Genomic DNA, 18243 nt, shown 5'->3' with positions numbered 1-18243 from the left:
CACCAAGCCCAGTCTTTGGATCCTCGGCCAGTGGTTGGGAGGGCAGGGAGAGCTCAGAGAGGTTGAAGAACACTTCTCTGGGACTCTTGAGTTGCTTCATGCCTTTCTTAGGATGTATGAGAAAAACAAATCAAAAATAGTCTTTTTGTAGGTGTGAGACTATGAGCCCAGTCTTGCTCTCCTTTGCTGCAGCTAAGTAAATGATTAATCAAAAGTGTTGGGTGCTGTTGGTAGATCTCTAATGCTTCATTCTTGATAAATGAAATTCTCAAACTGCCCATCAACTTTTAGGAGGCAGCATTAAGATCACTTTAAATGCTTGTGATTTTTTTAACTTGGTTTCATGTAAAATCATAATTGTCATGTCTGTAATACAAAGAAGCCCACACGCATATTTCTCTCTTCCAAGAAGAAAACCTGTTGTTCTTTATATATTTCCACTTCAGTAATTTTGAAACCTTTCCCCTTATCCCAGTTATAAACTTTTCTTTATATTTTAATATTTATGATACAGAATTATCTTTGCATTCTGCTCTCACCTAGTTACCACTGGCTTAAGAGACTACTTTTTCAGTAATCGGGAACTTCCAAACCATTAACAAGCTTGGCTATGGCACTCCATCAGCAAGAGAACTGAAGGAGATAAAGTGGCTACTGAAAGAACTGGCAAAACAAGAAAACTGTCAAAGCTGTGTCCAAAGTGCAGTCGATTTTTTATTTTTGGGAGTGGCTGCAGAGTTTTTCTTAATTAATTTTCAAGTGCCTCTGCTCTTTCTTGCTATTTAAGGAAGCAAGAGAACTGAAAATTAATTTGGGGAAATATTTTTGCATGACAGAAGGAGTTAGAACTATTTGTGGCAAAATACCAACCCAACTCAGTTAAGCTAAGCATTGATAGGAACATTCAGATGGTGTGGCACCCTTTGCATTTATCACATCAGCAGCCCATCACCACGTCTTGGTGTCAGCAACCTCTTTATTCAATAGTAGAGGTGCAGGGCCTTGCTCAATGGTTTGGAGTGTTGTTGCTTACTTCCTACAGATGCAGATATCTGTTCCTGCATGCTAGCTTTTTCAGATATCAACAGTAATCAAGTCACATTAATTCTCTTGATGGATTAATCTAATTCATTGGCAGGAGCCTTCTACTTCATGAGATGAACATACACACACACACTGATTTGCTAAGTGCCATAAGTGCAAACAGAAGGGCAGCCCATTATTAATTTAACGTCCTAGTTCAATAGAGCTGAGAGAGCATTAGCTTTAGTTGTTGAGGTCTTGGAGAACATGTATAAAATAGATTGAAGTGCACAGACTCATACTTGTCTAATTCCATACAGAGCTTTCTGCATATCCATTTACTAATCAGTTCTAAACTGCAGAGAAGAGCTGCTTCCTTTGTAAAATATGGTCATTAATTTTCTTTCCTAAAATAGCAGCAGCAGGGTACTTTGCCTTTAGATATAAAGGACATTTTTGTCGGTCTTTTTATTGAACTACTTTAGGTTCTGAATTGCAAATTTTCACATCTGTGTGGTTTCAAAATGTGTACATTTATGTATTCAGCAGTGCATGCTAAAAGGTGCTGAGGTACTAGCACTTACGTTACTGCTTTATATGCTGAAATGCTCTATATTTAAACACATTAAAACATGGACAGAGCAGAATAATTAATATTTCCATCACAACTCTGAAATGTTCCTTATTATTTCATGGGAAACTTCCATTTGAAGAAAAGAACACAGTAAATGTCCCTTACTAGTACAATGTTGGCTGTAAATGTCAGATATTTAGTAAAATCATTGTAACAGAAGAGGGAGATAAGCTATTTTATTACATTTCGAAGATAACACCCGATGAGCATTCTAGCTGGGATTGTTTTGCCATATTCATAACTTTGATCTGATTCAAAAGTCAAAGTTTTCAAAACTGTTCTAAAACTTCAAAAGATCAGAATACTGCCCTTTGATTTTTATGATACAGATAGGGTGGGAAAAAATGCAGCTGCTGCCTGCAATTCCCTATAACTTAAGTGAAAGGAAGCCTGATTTTGTGTCTCCTACCTGTCAACATTGTTATGTTGGGTTTAACCAGTCTACTCTTCTCAAAACTTAAAAAAAACCCCAAACTTTGTAAATTTACTATAAAAGCACTTTTGTGAGGTTGGAAATACATAAGGCCCTTTGGGCTTGGAGTGAATTTTCTTTATTATTATTATTATTCTAGGTTTGCATAGCACTTAACCACAACAGTCCATTCCTAGATGCTGTAACAACATTTCCCCAACGTTACAGACAGGGAAAATGAAGTAAAGAAAATGTCAGAGAACATCTTAAAACCAATTCTAGATCTGAGTTCTGGTTCCACATCTATTTCCTTCAAATCCATAGTTTAAAATACAGAAAATGCTATATGCTAGAAGGTGAATAAAGAGTGAGGAAGACAGAAGTGGAATACGTCCCCCCCTTACACACATACACACTCAGCCTTCAGAAGCCTTCAGTTAAGAGTACGCTTTAAACTTTTATGTCCACATTGTCTGCCAGTTTTATACAGCCACTTCCACAAAGATGCAAAGGGCAGCAGAGCACTGACCGGTTTCATTTTAAAAGAGCAGAATGCCCAGAAAGGTTTTGCAACAACCTTTTCTCATATCTTCACATCTCTGCCCTATGTGATAGGGCAAATTGTCATCCAGAAGCACTGAGCTGTGTGAGAGACTGAAAGAGTTAATATCTCAAACATTGTGGTGGGGCAACTTCTGCTTAACGGCTAACTCCGCGTAACAACGAACTGTGCCTAGCAAGGAACTCCAGGTGAAAAGAAGCCTATCAGCACCCATCAGCAGCAGGAGGGGGAGACCGTGCCGGAGGGTGCGCAGCTCCCTGTTCTGACGTGCTGAACAGGGCAGCTCACCATGGATGGCGAAAGACCACGCCTGCAGGGAAGGGGAAGTTGCTCCCCAAACGGCCCCCAAGCCCACGGACGTATTTCCCAAAGGCTCACAAACTGCTCGCGACGCCTAATGAGTTCGAGGGCCCACCCGAAGGAGGGGCAAGGGTGATAAAAGGACACAAACTGAAGCCCCGCGTGCGCACGACACTGGAAGCGGACCCCTCGGCTGACTGAACCAACGCTGGGCCCAGGACTGGTGACATCTTTCTCCTCTCTCTCTCTGTCTTGTTTCTCTCTTCTTTGTTTTCCGTAATCCCTATACTTTATCCCTTTAGACATAAACCGTTGACCAAGTCTGGGGGTAGGAGTGGATCCAGCCGCCCCCAGGCTGCTCTCTGAGAAGGAGTTTAGAAAGGAAGGGGGTCCGCTCTGAACCTCATGATTCAACGTGAGGGATCTCCTTATTGTCTTCTCTGAACTGATTCCCAAATAAGCAAGACCTGTAGTATATGTTTGGTGATGTATGGTTAGCACATGTTGCACAGTTTACTGACATAGTTTCATGCCAATTTTTGTGGTGCCAATTCTTGTTGTGAGCAAACAAAAGCTGAGTTTTGTGAGTTGAAGGATCCCTGGTGTCATTTCACCTTAATCCTGATCTGGGAACTGGCAAACATAAGTCAGCGTCCTGAGAAACTGGGATGTAACAAGCTGTCATCACATTTGGCAATGTGCATTCCAGCTAGCTGGTTCAATCCTCAGGCTCTTGCTGATAAATATAATTTGCCTGTAAACAATCCAAATGGGGGTGTGACTGCACCTGCACCCGAGATAGGTATACCAGGCATTAGGGCTTAGTGCTATCTCTTATGATATAGAGAACGAACTGCTAATTGCTTAATGATTGTCTCTCTGTAACTTTAATACCAAAGACTGGTGTTTGTCAAAGATTAATCCTGTCTGAGACTGGTACTTGGGAGTGATGAGCAAGAAGGAACCATGAACAATCACAAAACTTAATTAAATGTTTGATGAACTTACGATCTTGTTGAGAAGGCACAGGTAGAGGCCTTGCTTGAATAGATAAGGCCAGAAAAGATAAGAACTCCTGCCTTTGTTCTCATCCTTGTAGATAATTTAGCTTAAACTAACCATATGATTCTACACCACTAATGAAAACTTAGATAATAAGAGCACTAACAAACACTGATGTATCAAAACAAGTAAAAGACCATACTGCACAGAATCACCTGAGGAGGGTCAAGTAGCAGACAAGTGAGGAAGACTATGGAAGACCACCAGAGGACTCCTGAAGACCACCAGAGACCTTCAATGTGCCTGTGTAAAGGACATTTGCATATGCTAATAGTTTCCCGGGAAACTAATGGATATGTATAACATTTCTCGGAAATCTAGTGAATGTGTATGTAGAACATGTACTTAACCTGCACAATTAGACCCGATGGTGTGCACGATAGGTGGAGCGATCCCCTGTGCATCCAGTGCTGCCAATAAAGAATACCTACTTAATAGTTAATCAAACTATTGAGTTAATTTCTTTGAATCAATCTGGCACCCCAAATGGGACCTGCTCTGCTCGGCTGCAGGACCCGCTGAGAACAGGACTCCCTAGGGTACCCCCAGGATTTCCCGGAGGGACTCCTCGCCTCAGTCACATCACTGTGGGAGCAGACAAGGACACCATCTAAAGGAGTAAAGGTATTCTTTATTCTTTTATGTTTATTTTATTTTTGGGACTGGTCATTTGTAAAGCTATCCATAAGTCATAAGACAAAAGTAAACTTATGCAGGATGGTGTATAACAGGTAGCTAGCACCCTTGGTATACATTTGGTGTGGTATATGTTTGGGTGCTTTTGTTTTGGTACACTCTGTATGCTTTTGTACACTTTGTATGCTTTAGGTTTGGTACCCACTCATGTGCTTTTGTTTATGTTTTGAATTTGATTTTGACATTTTTGGTTACTGAATGTGGTAAACGGCTATTGGGACTGAATTACAGATATCGTTTGTGGATTTTGGTCTAAACGACATAAGACAATTAAAACTGTGGATTGAATGTTTGAGTAAATAAGACACAGCTCAGCTGTGGAGCGTGTGGAGTTCTGGTCCGCAGTCTGGTAACTCCGCAAGGGGTACAGCCGGAGACGAACGAAGTGTGACTCACTGGTGATTTGGAACTTGAATTCATATGTTAGCATTGTAATTGTAAGTTTGAGTTTGATTATCTTAATCATTTTGTGGTGTTGGTGTAAGAAAGTCCCTGTATGGTGCATCGTATAAATGTGGGTATTTGAGTGGTGCCTTTTACATCCAGGAAATGAGTGTATGCCCTCATATGTCCTGGAATGCGTGTGGTGCAAACAGAGGTTGCAAATAGATTGTGGGGGGGATATTGAATGCTCTGAGTGTCGGGTTTGGACTTCCTGGGACGAGAGGGAATGGGCTACATATACAGTTGAGATTGTTTGTGGTTGGAAAGGTAAAAATATAAACGAGTAGTATGGGAGGTAAACAAAGTGGTGGAATATTGAAAAAGAGCCCCTTAGGCTGTATTTTGGATCACTGGAAGGAGATAGGGGGACCGCCAGGTGGAAGTGTGGAAAAGAAAACTTTAATAAAATATTGCAATCAGTGGAGGCCTTTATATAAGTTAGACGGTGTTGAAAAATGGCCCTTTAATGGGACATTGAATTATAACACTTTGTTACAATTGATGTTGGTTTTGAGACGAGAAGGAAAATGGGATGAGGTGATGTACACAGATATGTTTTTCACTTTAAGAAATCATTCAGAATGGCAGAAAGAATGTGGCATTAATTTGGCTCCACAAGATCCTCTTGTGTTAGCAATGGAAAAGGAGCAAAAAAGGACTACAGGGAAGATGAAGAGATGTTGTTCGGCATGTAGTTTAAGACAAAGATGTGTAAAATTAAAGGAAACTGAGGAAAGAATAGAAGATTTTGTTTTTTCACCACCCTTACTACCTCCAACACCCATAGAAGGTAATTTTACTGATCATGTGGGTGCGAAAGAGCCTGATGAAGGTACGAGCACGAGAGGTTTAGGTTTTACTCCTATTACAGCTCGCACCCGGAGTAAGGTTGGTCCAATAATCCAGGCTCCCTTAAGACAGGCAATAGGAGCTACTGGTCCTACGAGGATTAAAGTGCCATTTACAATGAATGATTTAGATTCATGGAGGGAAATGGTAAAAGGATATCGGGATGATCCTGAGGGAGTTGCTAAAAGATTTGAGTTAATCGTTAAAAATCAAGATCCAGATTGGAAGGACATCGATTTGATGCTAGATACCTTAACCGAAACTGAAAAGCAATTAATAATAAAGAATGCTCGGACTCAGGTCCAAATTCAGATAACTGCTGGGGTTTTACCTGGTATGGTAGATAATCACGTACTGAGAACAGACCCCAATTGGGACCCTAATGATGACCGTGATTACCGATTGTTGAAAAAATATCAAGAATGGATAAAGATTGCTATTGAAAATGCGATACCGAAAGCAGTTAATTGGTCAAGTCTGTATGCAGTAAAACAAGGTCACACTGAAACTCCCACAGAGTTTCTTGATCGGTTAAGAGCAGCTATGCAGAAATTTACTACCTTAGATCCCTTATCTGAAGTACGAAAACAACAGTTAGTCTCTTTGTTTCTAGGACAATCTTCAGAACACATAAGGTGAAAGCTTCAGAAACTGAAAGAGCCTGAGATAAGGGACTTAGAGAAATTGATAGAGGAAGCTTGGAGAACGTATCGGAACAGAGAAGGGGATGAGAGACAAAAAATGGGAAAAGCTATTGCTGCAGCAACTGTAGCTGTGCTGGGAAAGCAGGACAACTCCCTTCGTGGGAGGGGTTGGGGAACTGGAAGGAGGGGAGGCTCACGCCAGCCCCTAAGATCGGACCAATGTGCTTATTGTAAAGAAATAAGCCATTGGAAAGGACAATGTTCTAAGCTAAGTGGAGCACAAGCTGTCGTAGCCAATGTTACCTCTGGTCAATGAGGGGGACCGGGGGAATCCACCCTAGCGGATCCACTGGTTAAAGTTAAGCTAGGGAAAATAGAACGAGAGGTGGATTTTCTTGTAGATACGGGAGCATCCTATTCAGTGTTAAATCAAAGGTTGGTACCAGAGGATGAAGAGTTTGTGACTGTAGTGGGAGCTACTGGCCAGCAGAAAAAGGCTTATTTCCTAAAACCGCTTAAATATAAATTGGGTAAACAAATAGGAATACATAAATTTCTGTATTTGCCCGGATCTCCAAAATCCTTGTTAGGCCGCGATTTGCTAGAACAATTGGAAGCAGAAATTGTTTTTGAAAAAGGAAAAATGGAATTAAAAATCAAGGAAGACCAGCTAATTAACATTTTAAGCTTGGCATTAATACAGGCTGAACCAAAATTTGAAGTACCTCCAGAAATTGTTGATCAAGTATATCCTGGAGTCTGGGTCTCTGAGGTTCCAGGAAAAGCTAAAAATGCAGCCCCTATAGTAATTAAGTTGAGACCAGGAGAAGAACCTGTCACAGATAAGCAATATCCCCTGAAATTAGATGATAGGAAGGGGATCAAGGAAATAATTGACAAGTTTCTACAATATGGAATATTGATTGTGTGTGAATCAGAATATAATACACCTATACTACCAATTAAAAAGGCAGACGGGAAAAGCTATAGGTTAGTCCAAGATCTGAGAGCCATGAGTAAGATTACTGAGGATATACATCCAGTAGTCGTGAATCCATATACTTTGTTAACAAAACTAAAAGATAACCAAGTTTGGTTTACCGTGCTGGATTTGAAGGATGCCTTCTTCTGCCTGACCTTAGCCACAGAAAGTCAGAATTTGTTTGCTTTTGAATGGGAGAACCCTGAGTCCGGGAGAAGAACTCAGCTAACATGGACAGTATTACCTCAAGGCTTTAAGAATAGCCTCACTATCTTTGGAAATCAACTGGCGAAAGAGCTTGAAACTTGGGTACCTCTAGACAGTGAAGGAATCTTGTTACAATATGTGGATGATCTCTTAATAGCTACTGAAACCAGGGAAAGCTGTATTTGATGGACTGTGAATCTTCTTAATTTTTTGAGTTTAAGTGGATATCGAGTCTCTCAACAGAATGCCCAGCTGGTTCGACAGCGTGTGACCTACCTGGGACTTGAAATCTTGGGAGGACAACGGGAGCTCGGGACTGAGTGAAAAGAAGCCATTTGCCGAACCCCAGAGCCCCAAACGGTAAAAGGGCTGCGGACCTTTCTGGGAATGACAGGTTGGTGTTGCCTTTGGATATATAATTATGGATTATTGGTAAAGCCATTATATGAATTGATAAAGAGAGACCAGTCAAAAGTAATTTGGACTGGAGAAACACGAAACGCATTTAAGCAGCTCAAACGAGAACTAATGAGAGCTCCTGCTCTGGGACTGCCGGATGTTTCAAAACCATTTTGGCTGTTTTCTCATGAGAGACAAGGAATAGCTTTGGGAGTACTAGCACAAAGACTTGGTCCCTATAAACAAGCAGTAGCTTATTTCTCCAAACAGCTGGACGAGGTGAGCAAAGGATGGCCTGGCTGCCTTTGAGCTGTTGCAGCAGTTGTTATCAATATTCAAGAGGCCCGAAAGTTTACCATGGGACAGAAAATAACGGTGTTAGTCTCATGTACAGTTTCAGCGGTTTTGGAACAAAAAGGAAGCCATTGGCTCTTGCCCCAGAGATTCTTAAAGTACCAAGCAGTGTTAGTAGAACAAGATGATGTAGAAATTGTAGTTACTAACATTGTCAATCCAGCCTCTTTTCTTAGGGGAACTTTGGATGAACCAGTGACACATGACTGCACAGAAACAGTAGAAGCTATATATTCTAGTTGACCAGACCTCAAAGAAGAACCTCTGGAGGATGCTGAAAACTCCTGGTATACCAACGGGAGTAGTTTTATAAAACAGGGACAACGTAAAGCAGGATATGCAATCACAACCACCCAACAGGTAATCAAATCTAGGTCATTGCCTTCTGGAACTTCAGCCTAAAAGGCGGAGATAATTGCCCTTGCCCGAGCATTGGAATTGGCAAAAGGGAAAAAGATAAACATTTGGACAGATTCTAAATATGCATTTGGAGTAATTCACGCTCACGGTGCAATTTGGAAGGAACAAGGATTGCTAACTGCTCAAGGAAAGCAAATAAAACATGCAGAAGAAATCTTAAAACTATTAGAAGCCATAAAGCAACCAGGAAAGGTAGCTATCATGCATTGTCGAGGACACCAAAAAGGAAACACAGATTCAGAAATTGGAAATCGACTAGCAGATTATGAGGCTAGGCAGGTGGTGGAAGAAGTGGAAGCAGAGGCATTATCCTTAATACCAGATGGTAAAATCCAAATTGTAAGTACAAATCAGAAACCAAATTATTCGAAGGAAGACCTAAAATTAATTGAAGATCTGGATGGTAGAGTCAGATGGATGGGTTCATTTAGCAGATAATCTTATAGTAATACCATCCAATTTAATATGGACAACAGTTTTAACTGCACATAATAAGATGCGTTGGGGAGCAGATGCCCTGTACAAAAACTGAAATCAGAAATTAATAAGACGCAATCTGTATACAATGGTGAAACAAATATCTCAACAGCATGAAATTTGTTTACGTAATAACCCTAATGTGGCGAATAAAATAAAGTTGGGGATAATTGACAAAGGAAATTATCCAGGACAACAGTGGCAAATTGATTTTTCGGAGCTCCCAAGAAAAGGGGGGTACCGATACTTGTTAGTCATGACTGACACATTTTCAGGCTGGCCAGAGGCTTTCCCCTGCCGAACAAACAAAGCAGGAGAAGTAACTAAGATATGTTGAATGAAATCATTCCTCGTTTTGGAATTCCAGCAACAGTATCTTCCAAACAAGGTTCTCATTTTTCTGCCAAAGTAGTACAGCAGGTGAGCAAAACTTTAAGGATAGACTGGCAGTTTCATACCCCATATAGACCTCAAGCAAGTGGGCAAGTTGAAAAGATGAATCATTTAATTAAGCAACAGATAGCAAAAATTGGTCAAGAGACTAATCTAACTTGGCCCCAATCTCTTCCCCTGGCATTGCTTAGAATGAGAGTGAAACCAAAAACAAAGGAAAATTTAAGTCCCTTTGAAATATTGTATGGGAGACCATATCAATTTCAATTTACAGGAGAAGATTTAACCCAACTGGGTGCAGGGTATTTGTGTGACCACATGGTATCCCTCCAGAAGCAGTTGGAAAATATAAATAAACAAGTTTTAGGAACCAGGGCTAGAGGGTTAGATCAACCAATCCATCCCTTTAAACCGGGTGATTATGTATATGTAAAGATTTTTTCAGGACAACCTCTGAAGGAGAAATGGGACGGACCCTATCAAGTGTTGCTGATGACCTTCACTGCCATTAAGATCAAGGAACAGCCAGCCTGGATTCACTATTCAAGAGTAAAGAGAGCACCTGAAAGGCCATGGACAGTCATCCCTACAGGACCCACAGGTCTGCGATTCTCCAGATCATGATGGTAACAGAGTTATTACTCAGTTCAAATGAAGACAGCATGGCCAGTGCCAGAAGGAAAAGGATGCCCGGAAAGTTTTACCGAAGAATTGGATGGGAACAATGTACTTTGGGAGCAGTGGTTCCAAATATGACTATACACAGTTCTCCACCAAAAGGATGGGTGCGAACACACTTTCAAAAGATTAGACAAGATGTTGAGAATCCTTTAGTAAGGAGGCCTACTGACTTCCATAGTTTTGTCCAATGGTTTCTTCCATGGTTGGGAGTGAGTGAGCTCGAAAAAGCCATAGTTAACATTTCGGCAGTAATAGAAAACCTTGAGAATAGAACAATTGATGCAATAAGAGCCCAACAATTAGAAATATCCAGTTTATCTCAAATTGTACAACAAAATAGAATGGCATTAGATCTTTTATTGACCTCTCGGGGTGGAGTATGCACAGTTATAAATATGAGTCGTTGCATGTATATAGATCAAAGTGGAAGAATCTCCACCGGCTTAGAAGAAATTTGGAAACAGACCAAAATACTATATGAAATAACAAAGGATGACCTCTCATGGGGATTTAGAGAATTGTGGGACAAACTAACATCCTGGCTGCCAAATTTCGGGTGGCTAAAGCAAATTTTTATTATGGTTATAATTTTAATGACTTTAGGAATGATTGTCTGCATTATGCTTAAGTGTTTTGTGTGGTGTTGTCAGGGCATGGTAGAAAATTATGGAAGTTGGAAACGAAATAAAATCAGACATCAAGTAGAAACCGGAAGATATTTTACACAGTCTCTTGGAAGTAGTGGAATCCTATAGTTGCAAAAGAATTTGCAAAGGTTTAAAGAAAAGGGGGGATTGATACAGAGAACGAACTGCTAATTGCTTAATGATTGTCTCTCTGTAACTTTACATACCAAAGACTGGTGTTTGTCAAGGATTAAGCCTGTCTGAGACTGGTACTTGGGAGTGATGAGCAAGAAGGAACCATGAACAATCACAAAACTTAATTAAATGTTTGATGAACTTACGATCTTGTTGAGAAGGCACAGGTAGAGGCCTTGCTTGAATAGATAGGGCCAGAAAAGATAAGAACTCCTGCCTTTGTTCTCATCCTTGTAGATAATTTAGCTTAAACTAACCATATGATTCTACACCACTAATGAAAACTTAGATAATAAGAGCACTAACAAGCACTGATGTATCAAAACATGTAAAAGACCATACTGCACAGGATCACCTGAGGAGGGTCAAGTAGCAGACAAGTGAGGAAGACTATGGAAGACCACCAGAGGACTCCTGAAGACCACCAGAGACCTTCAATGTGCCTGTGTAAAGCACATTTGCATATGCTAATAGTTTCCCAGGAAACTAATGGATATGTATAACATTTCTCGGAAATCTAGTGAATGTGTATGTAGAACATGTACTTAACCTGCACAATTAGACCCAATGGTGTGCACGATAGGTGGAGCGATCCCCCGTGCATCCAGTGCTGCCAATAAAGAACACCTACTTAATAGTTAATCAAACTATTGAGTTAGTTTCTTTGAATCACTTAATTCCCACAAATTATTCAGCAGAACACAAGATGAAGGAGGGAGACATCATAGCAGTCCTATTCCTCCTTGGCTTTATGTGAAAGAATTCTGCTTACCTAAAGTAAAATAGTTGCATATATAGATCTCCATGTAATCCACAGGACAAAAGTCCAAACTATTACTTCTGACAAATTGTCGGATTGTATGGAAATACTATCAGTTTACTCTTTTTGCCAATTTCTCCTCCCCTTCATCTCCTCTTAGCCCCAGCACCTACACTCGATTTTGTAATATTTATGGTGATTGCCACCAGAACAGAAACTGCTCAGTCAGATCACAGCTAACAGATTACAAAGGTTAGGGGTAAGGCCTTCCCTACTCTTTTCAAAGACAGGAATAAACTAGCCAATCCACCAAGAGAACTATAGCCTTTCAGCATGACCTAGGAAAACACTTTTCCAAATCACTATTTAAATATATGATATACCAACTACTTCTTTCCAAACTCTGCTACAGAATAGTACAAATAACTGATTGTCATTGCAACAGAAGCTTTGAGCTCTAAGCTGTCCTCAGTAATGCATGAAGGTTGTGTTGGGGTCCACCAGTGAAAGTTAGTCGATGGCACACACAAATAAAAACCAGATACACCAGTAATGAATTTAATCCCTAAATTCATCTGCCAGTTATGGAAGGAGTTTTTATGGGCTTGTGAACCCTGGGAGGAAGGCAGGAGCAGAAAGCTTTATATCCCACCAATGCAATGAGTCAAGGCTGGGGCACCATCAGAATCAGCTGTGAAAAACCTAGTCTTCAGTGGGGAAATACTTCAGCTCTTATACCATCATACAAAATGTGGGTATCACCACCAGTACAAAGTTCCTCAAGTACTCATTCATTTTCTAATGGAAGTTGTGTTTACTTTTTAGTGCTCTGTGCTAAATCCAGAGCCATCAGATATCTCAACCATGTACCAGAGCAACATGCCACCCCTAGGAATGAGTAGTTTGAGAATCCCAAATTAATTTTGTAGGAAATAGGACATGAGGATGCTCTGCTCAGTTAAGATGATAGCGCTTCTTTAGACACACAGGAGCACCCAACAAATCTTTCTAGGCAAAGCCTGGCTAATCACAAGAGCAAAGATTTTGTATATGGCTGTCTTGGATTGCAGCCATGCAATCTAAATTCTGTCCAAGTCCCTCACCCATGTTTAGTGACTGTACCTGCTCTATTCATCTAGCATCTCATAACTGTCATTTTGGATCAAGTCAGATTCCAGAGTGCAACCGATCTGTGTGTAAGGGTCTAACTGAAGTTTCAGCCCCCCTCTAGGTAATTATATGCTATTTTGGATCTTACCCCTCAAATGTTGACTTTTAATTCATTAATAAAATACAAAAAAAATTATCTTCATGATTGTAAAGAAAACACAAGAACCCATGTGGATACAACCAGAGTAAAAGGTGCAGTAGTGGTACAGAGCTCTTAATAATCTGAGTTCCTTGCTTTGTAGGCGTGGTTCACAGTATTTTTCATTCATGCTAATATTTGTTCTAATAAATGGAATAAAGATCTGGAAGCCAAGTCTGTGTGAGGCAAAATGGGAAAAGAGAAGCAAGATCTTAGAAAGTCTTAAATCCACAAAAGACTCACAGAAAGACAGATTTTACTAACAGCCGAAAGCTAGTAAAAGGCAACTTTGCCTATTGAAACAGATTAATAACTTTTCAAATTAAATACCTTGTCAATCCTGACTTGCAAAAAAAAATCTATTTGATACTCCAAGGTCCAATGCATAATGCAGAAGCCTACCTCCGACATCCTCAAAAGTGCAGAATCCTCAGTCTTCCACCAGTTACCACTTTCTCTTGAAGTTACTTTCATGGCTTGGGGCTGACTGTGAGCCCAGGAAAACCACAGTTCTTTGCAGAACCATAGCAAGCACCCCATCAAGCAGAGACTCAGCAGCAGTCTCCTCTGGTTAGCGATCAAGACACAATATCTCAGGTGTAAAGCCCAGTAAGGTGGGACTGGGTGAATACACAAGTTGGAGAGAAGAACAAGGGAATTCATGTGAGAACAGCAGAGGTGAGGACAGAGACACACCAGTGGGTCTGAGAGGAATGGAGACACCAAACCAGACCCTCAGCTTTCCTGAACTGACGAGACCCCGTGATGCAAAATCCTGACCCCACTGAAGTCAGTGGAAACTTTGCCAGGGCCACAATGGAGTTGGGATTACATCTCCTGATAGAATGAACTGAGCTCATACCACGCTGTCTGCTTGATGAGAACTGCAGGCCTCACACAAAATTAGTTCACATTATTTCCCTTAAAAACAGACCTACACAACAACAAAAACTTTGTAACTTTTTTTTTTACTGTGACAAATCCAGCCAATTTATTCTATTTATTATACTGTAGGTATTCCCCACAAATCTTGTACCTTATGCATACAGGATTTTAAAATAAGATAAATTACGTGAAGAGGATAAGACCTAAATAAGGTTAGCTTCTTACATATCACATTGTAAAGACAACCTGGAATGGGGCTGAGCCTCTAAATTTAGGACAAGTAAAGTTCAGAACAGGGTCTGGCTGGTTCTAGTGCAATAAGAGCATGTGGAATACTCATCCTGCCTCTGGTGGGTTAAGAAACCATGGGCTGTGTTTTGGCATTTGGGGGCTGATCCTGAAGGACACTGAGCACTGCAGCAAGTTCAGCATGTAACCTCACGCCCAGGCTATCTCTTCAGTCAAACTCAACCAGCTCTTAAGTACTTCACTTGACTGGGGCCTTATAGGCCACACTTTGAGCAATCAAGCTTCAAAAGGAAGGGGGGAAAAACCACAAATCCAAGGAAACCATGCTTCATATGTGCTGGTTAAGTAGAGTTTTCAGATGGCAGAGAAGACTGAGGACTGTTTCTAGGTCATTTGTTTATCTTGGAGGGCAGCAAAAGATGCAATACGTTCTTTTGTCAGTTCTTCCAAAGGATGATTAAGTGGCTTTCATAAGCAGGACATGGCAAACATTTAGCAATATAATCCTAGCATTTCTGTTTCAGTTCAGTAAGGACAACAATCTGTAGAAGATAAAGTATAAATTCATGAGGGAGAGATATTGACAGATTAAAAGGTCTGACATCTATGTTGCTAGAGAAAAAAGAAACAGACAGCAGCAAAAATCTCTACATTTTGGTTTTGTAAAATCAAAGTGCTTGTTGCAGAGCCTTCACATTTAGAAGCTGAGTTCTGACCTTAAATACATACCAGTGTGTACTTTGTTCCTCCATCCGTGGTCTCCAATCCTTTCTGGATAACCTCCACTGAATTTCAGAATTTGTTTTTTCAAGATTCTTAAGAGTAACAACACAAGGGGTAAGAGAGTCCACGATTAAGTCATGACACCATGAACCGAAGGAGATATGATAGCACCCTCTGCTGTCATTTTAGATGGTTGCCTTAAAGATTTCTGTATTAATCTCAGTAGTTTTATCTTGCCTGGAAAAAAACCGCTGGAATACTTGGTTCATAATTTTTAATACATGTTAAAAAGACTGTGACTGCCTTGTGATTTATTTCTGTTTTATTGTTTTGTAAATGACTGTAATATTCCACAATTCAGACTAGTTTATCTTTTGGGAGCTAAATAGAACTGAAATTTTAAATCTATGCCATCTGCTTATGTGAGATAAGATTCACCTTTCAAAATATACCTTGTCTTTCAGTAAGTGTGTTTCTTATCACATGCACACTGAATTTCAACATATGTATTCTAAAACCCACTCTCTGACTGATGAGCCCAACAGCTAGAGAGCTTTAATCTTCACTTCTGTAATTCATACAGCTAACATTGGAAAGCTGCACAATATGAGTTGAAATTACATCTCCCTTTTCCCTTCTGCAGACACAGCCACTTCTGACACTGATGTCCCAAAGACATATTTGTGGATCGAATACAGAGGCCTGAGGGGTTTTATTTCTAGGATTAGGGACTGAAGTACAATTTACGTTACTTTAGATGAATATACACTCCCCCTCTCTCTAATTCCTCTTTCCTTTCTGTGATGGACATATGTTTGTGGTTCTGGGGTAAATAAGTTATAAAATAAAAGTAAAATCACATATACAGAGACTCTTTCATTATGTATTTCTGGAGGTAGACTTATTTGCTGTAGAACTGATTTGATAGATCTCAAATTGTTTTTAATTCACTCACATGAATAGAGTGAAATATATTTGATTTATATTACTGTGATGTACACAAAAGCATCTGTGTCTCCAGACCATGGGATACTGAAAATCTGGAGCAATACCAAGAAAATCCTTTTCTTTAGAAACTTTATGTGATGTATTGAGCCAAAAATGGATCAAGTCTTCCTGTATATGTAATGTCTGTTTCAGTAAATGGATTTCAGAGTTCAATTTCAGGTTTTCCAACTATTGCTTTTTCTTTCCAGAGGAAATATGGTATTCTGTCCTCTTTTTTTTTATTATTTTATTTTTTTTATTTTCAGTATCACCATTTTAAATTGAAGTGTTAGGAAAGATTCTCCTCTATTCATTAAAAGAAGTTGTTCTGCTGGTAGTTATTTTAAAACATTGGTTATTAGTACTCATTCACATTCTTGAACAAAAGTGATTTTAAGTAGAGAATTGCAAAGTAAATACTGATCATATACATGAAAAAATAGAATTTTTACTGAGAGAGAACAAATACATAATTATCCCAGCATTGGCTTTGCTTCATGTCATTGCCCAGATTTGTTAGCATGCAGTAAAACAACAAAACTAATCAGAATCAACAGGACAGAACTGACTAGATTCTCAGCAAGCATCAGCTGGTGCATAAAATCCACTAGCACTGCATACCCATACATTAACAAGTATCTGGCCCAGTATTCCTGATGGAAGGTACAAGCCTGATGCCAAGACTTATATGGCTGGCTCAATTCAGTGTCTATGTTTATTTCTAAGAAAAAAAAAAAAAATCTAGGAGACTGAACAAAATGGCATCTGCTGTACAGTTTTATTTACTATGCATCATTACCTGCAGGCTATATAGCCAAAAGAACTTGTGCCATCTCTCCAGACCTATCACAATTTGGATCTGTCTTTTGTTGCTGTATTATCACCTCAGCCTCCCTTCACAAGTGAGTTGATTCCTTCTTCTGTTGTTCTATGCCTTCGTGCTCTCCAATCTTGACTAACTGCAGAAAAATGAAATCCAGGTTCACCTTGGTCCTCCTGTCCCCTCCTCAACACTTAGCAGGGCCATAAGGCTTCCAAGGCCACTTCTGTATAACAATGCTTAGGTGCTTCATTATAACTGTTTCTGTTAATGCTTTGTTGCACTTACAGTTTTGGTGTATATATCAAGTCTAAGAAAAAAATTATTCTCTCCATTTGATAGCTGGTAAGGTCTTTAGGCCAAGGCCACTTTTCACAGCATATAAATTAAGGTTCTTGACTTGACATACACTTCTGTGGCCTTCAGACATGTTGCTATGGTATTTTGCTATTGCTGAGTGACATCTCCTGTGATGTGACATTCATATTATGGCCTAGGACATTCAGTAAATGTTCCCCTGATCTCTTGATGAAACCCAGTGCAGGGTCAGAAGACAGCTGTGATCTTTCCCTCAATATAAACAGTGTTGGGGACCTTCTGGGATCTCAGGCAGTTTTGCAGCATGCATCACTCCAAAGCAGCCAAGCACAAGCAATCATCAGGCACCTAGGAGCACCAATGAAAGAGCTGTAGAATCATGGCAGGTGGATCTCAGATGACAGTATGCCACAGCTCTGCCTTGGCCTGCCTCCACTGCACCATGGACCAATAGCAACAGCAGCAGGGTCAGGGCCCAGGAACAGCAAAGCAAAATCATGGGAAATTTCTGTACACCGTTCTCCACGTCCTTCCTCTGTTACTGACATCCCCCTCCCCACGAGTCTGTTTTATCACACCTGCTTATGTCCACTAGGTGGTAGCAAAAAGGCGTTATTGGGAGAGTAAGGGTTTGCAGGGCTCTTCTCCACATGGGTGAATGCACCCTTCTCCACCAGCGCACCCGGCTATCTGCGTTGGCAGACCTGGAGTCAAGCTGCTGGGGGTGGTGGGTAGGTGGGGGGGGAACTCTGAGGAGCTTCAATTGTGTAGATCCTGCACTAGGAACTTGCTAAAGAGTAAATGCTTCTCAAACTTCAGGAAGATGCAAGGA

General features: G+C 40.3%; 1 protein-coding gene across 1 annotated transcript; it reads left to right on the top strand.

Moving 5' to 3' along the window:
• The first annotated feature begins 9189 nt into the window (after positions 1-9189).
• Positions 9190-11661, top strand: LOC142037672 (syncytin-2-like). Its single transcript, XM_075042154.1, is given in 3 exon segments — positions 9190-9327; positions 10520-10582; positions 10584-11661. Coding segments are annotated over 3 exon segments (912 nt in total). The 3' UTR covers positions 11295-11661.
• The last annotated feature ends 6582 nt before the right edge of the window (positions 11662-18243 follow it).

The sequence above is a fragment of the Buteo buteo genome, chromosome 12 (assembly GCF_964188355.1).
Source record: "Buteo buteo chromosome 12, bButBut1.hap1.1, whole genome shotgun sequence".
Lineage (NCBI taxonomy): Eukaryota > Metazoa > Chordata > Aves > Accipitriformes > Accipitridae > Buteo > Buteo buteo.
This window is presented reverse-complemented; position numbering and strand designations above follow the sequence as displayed.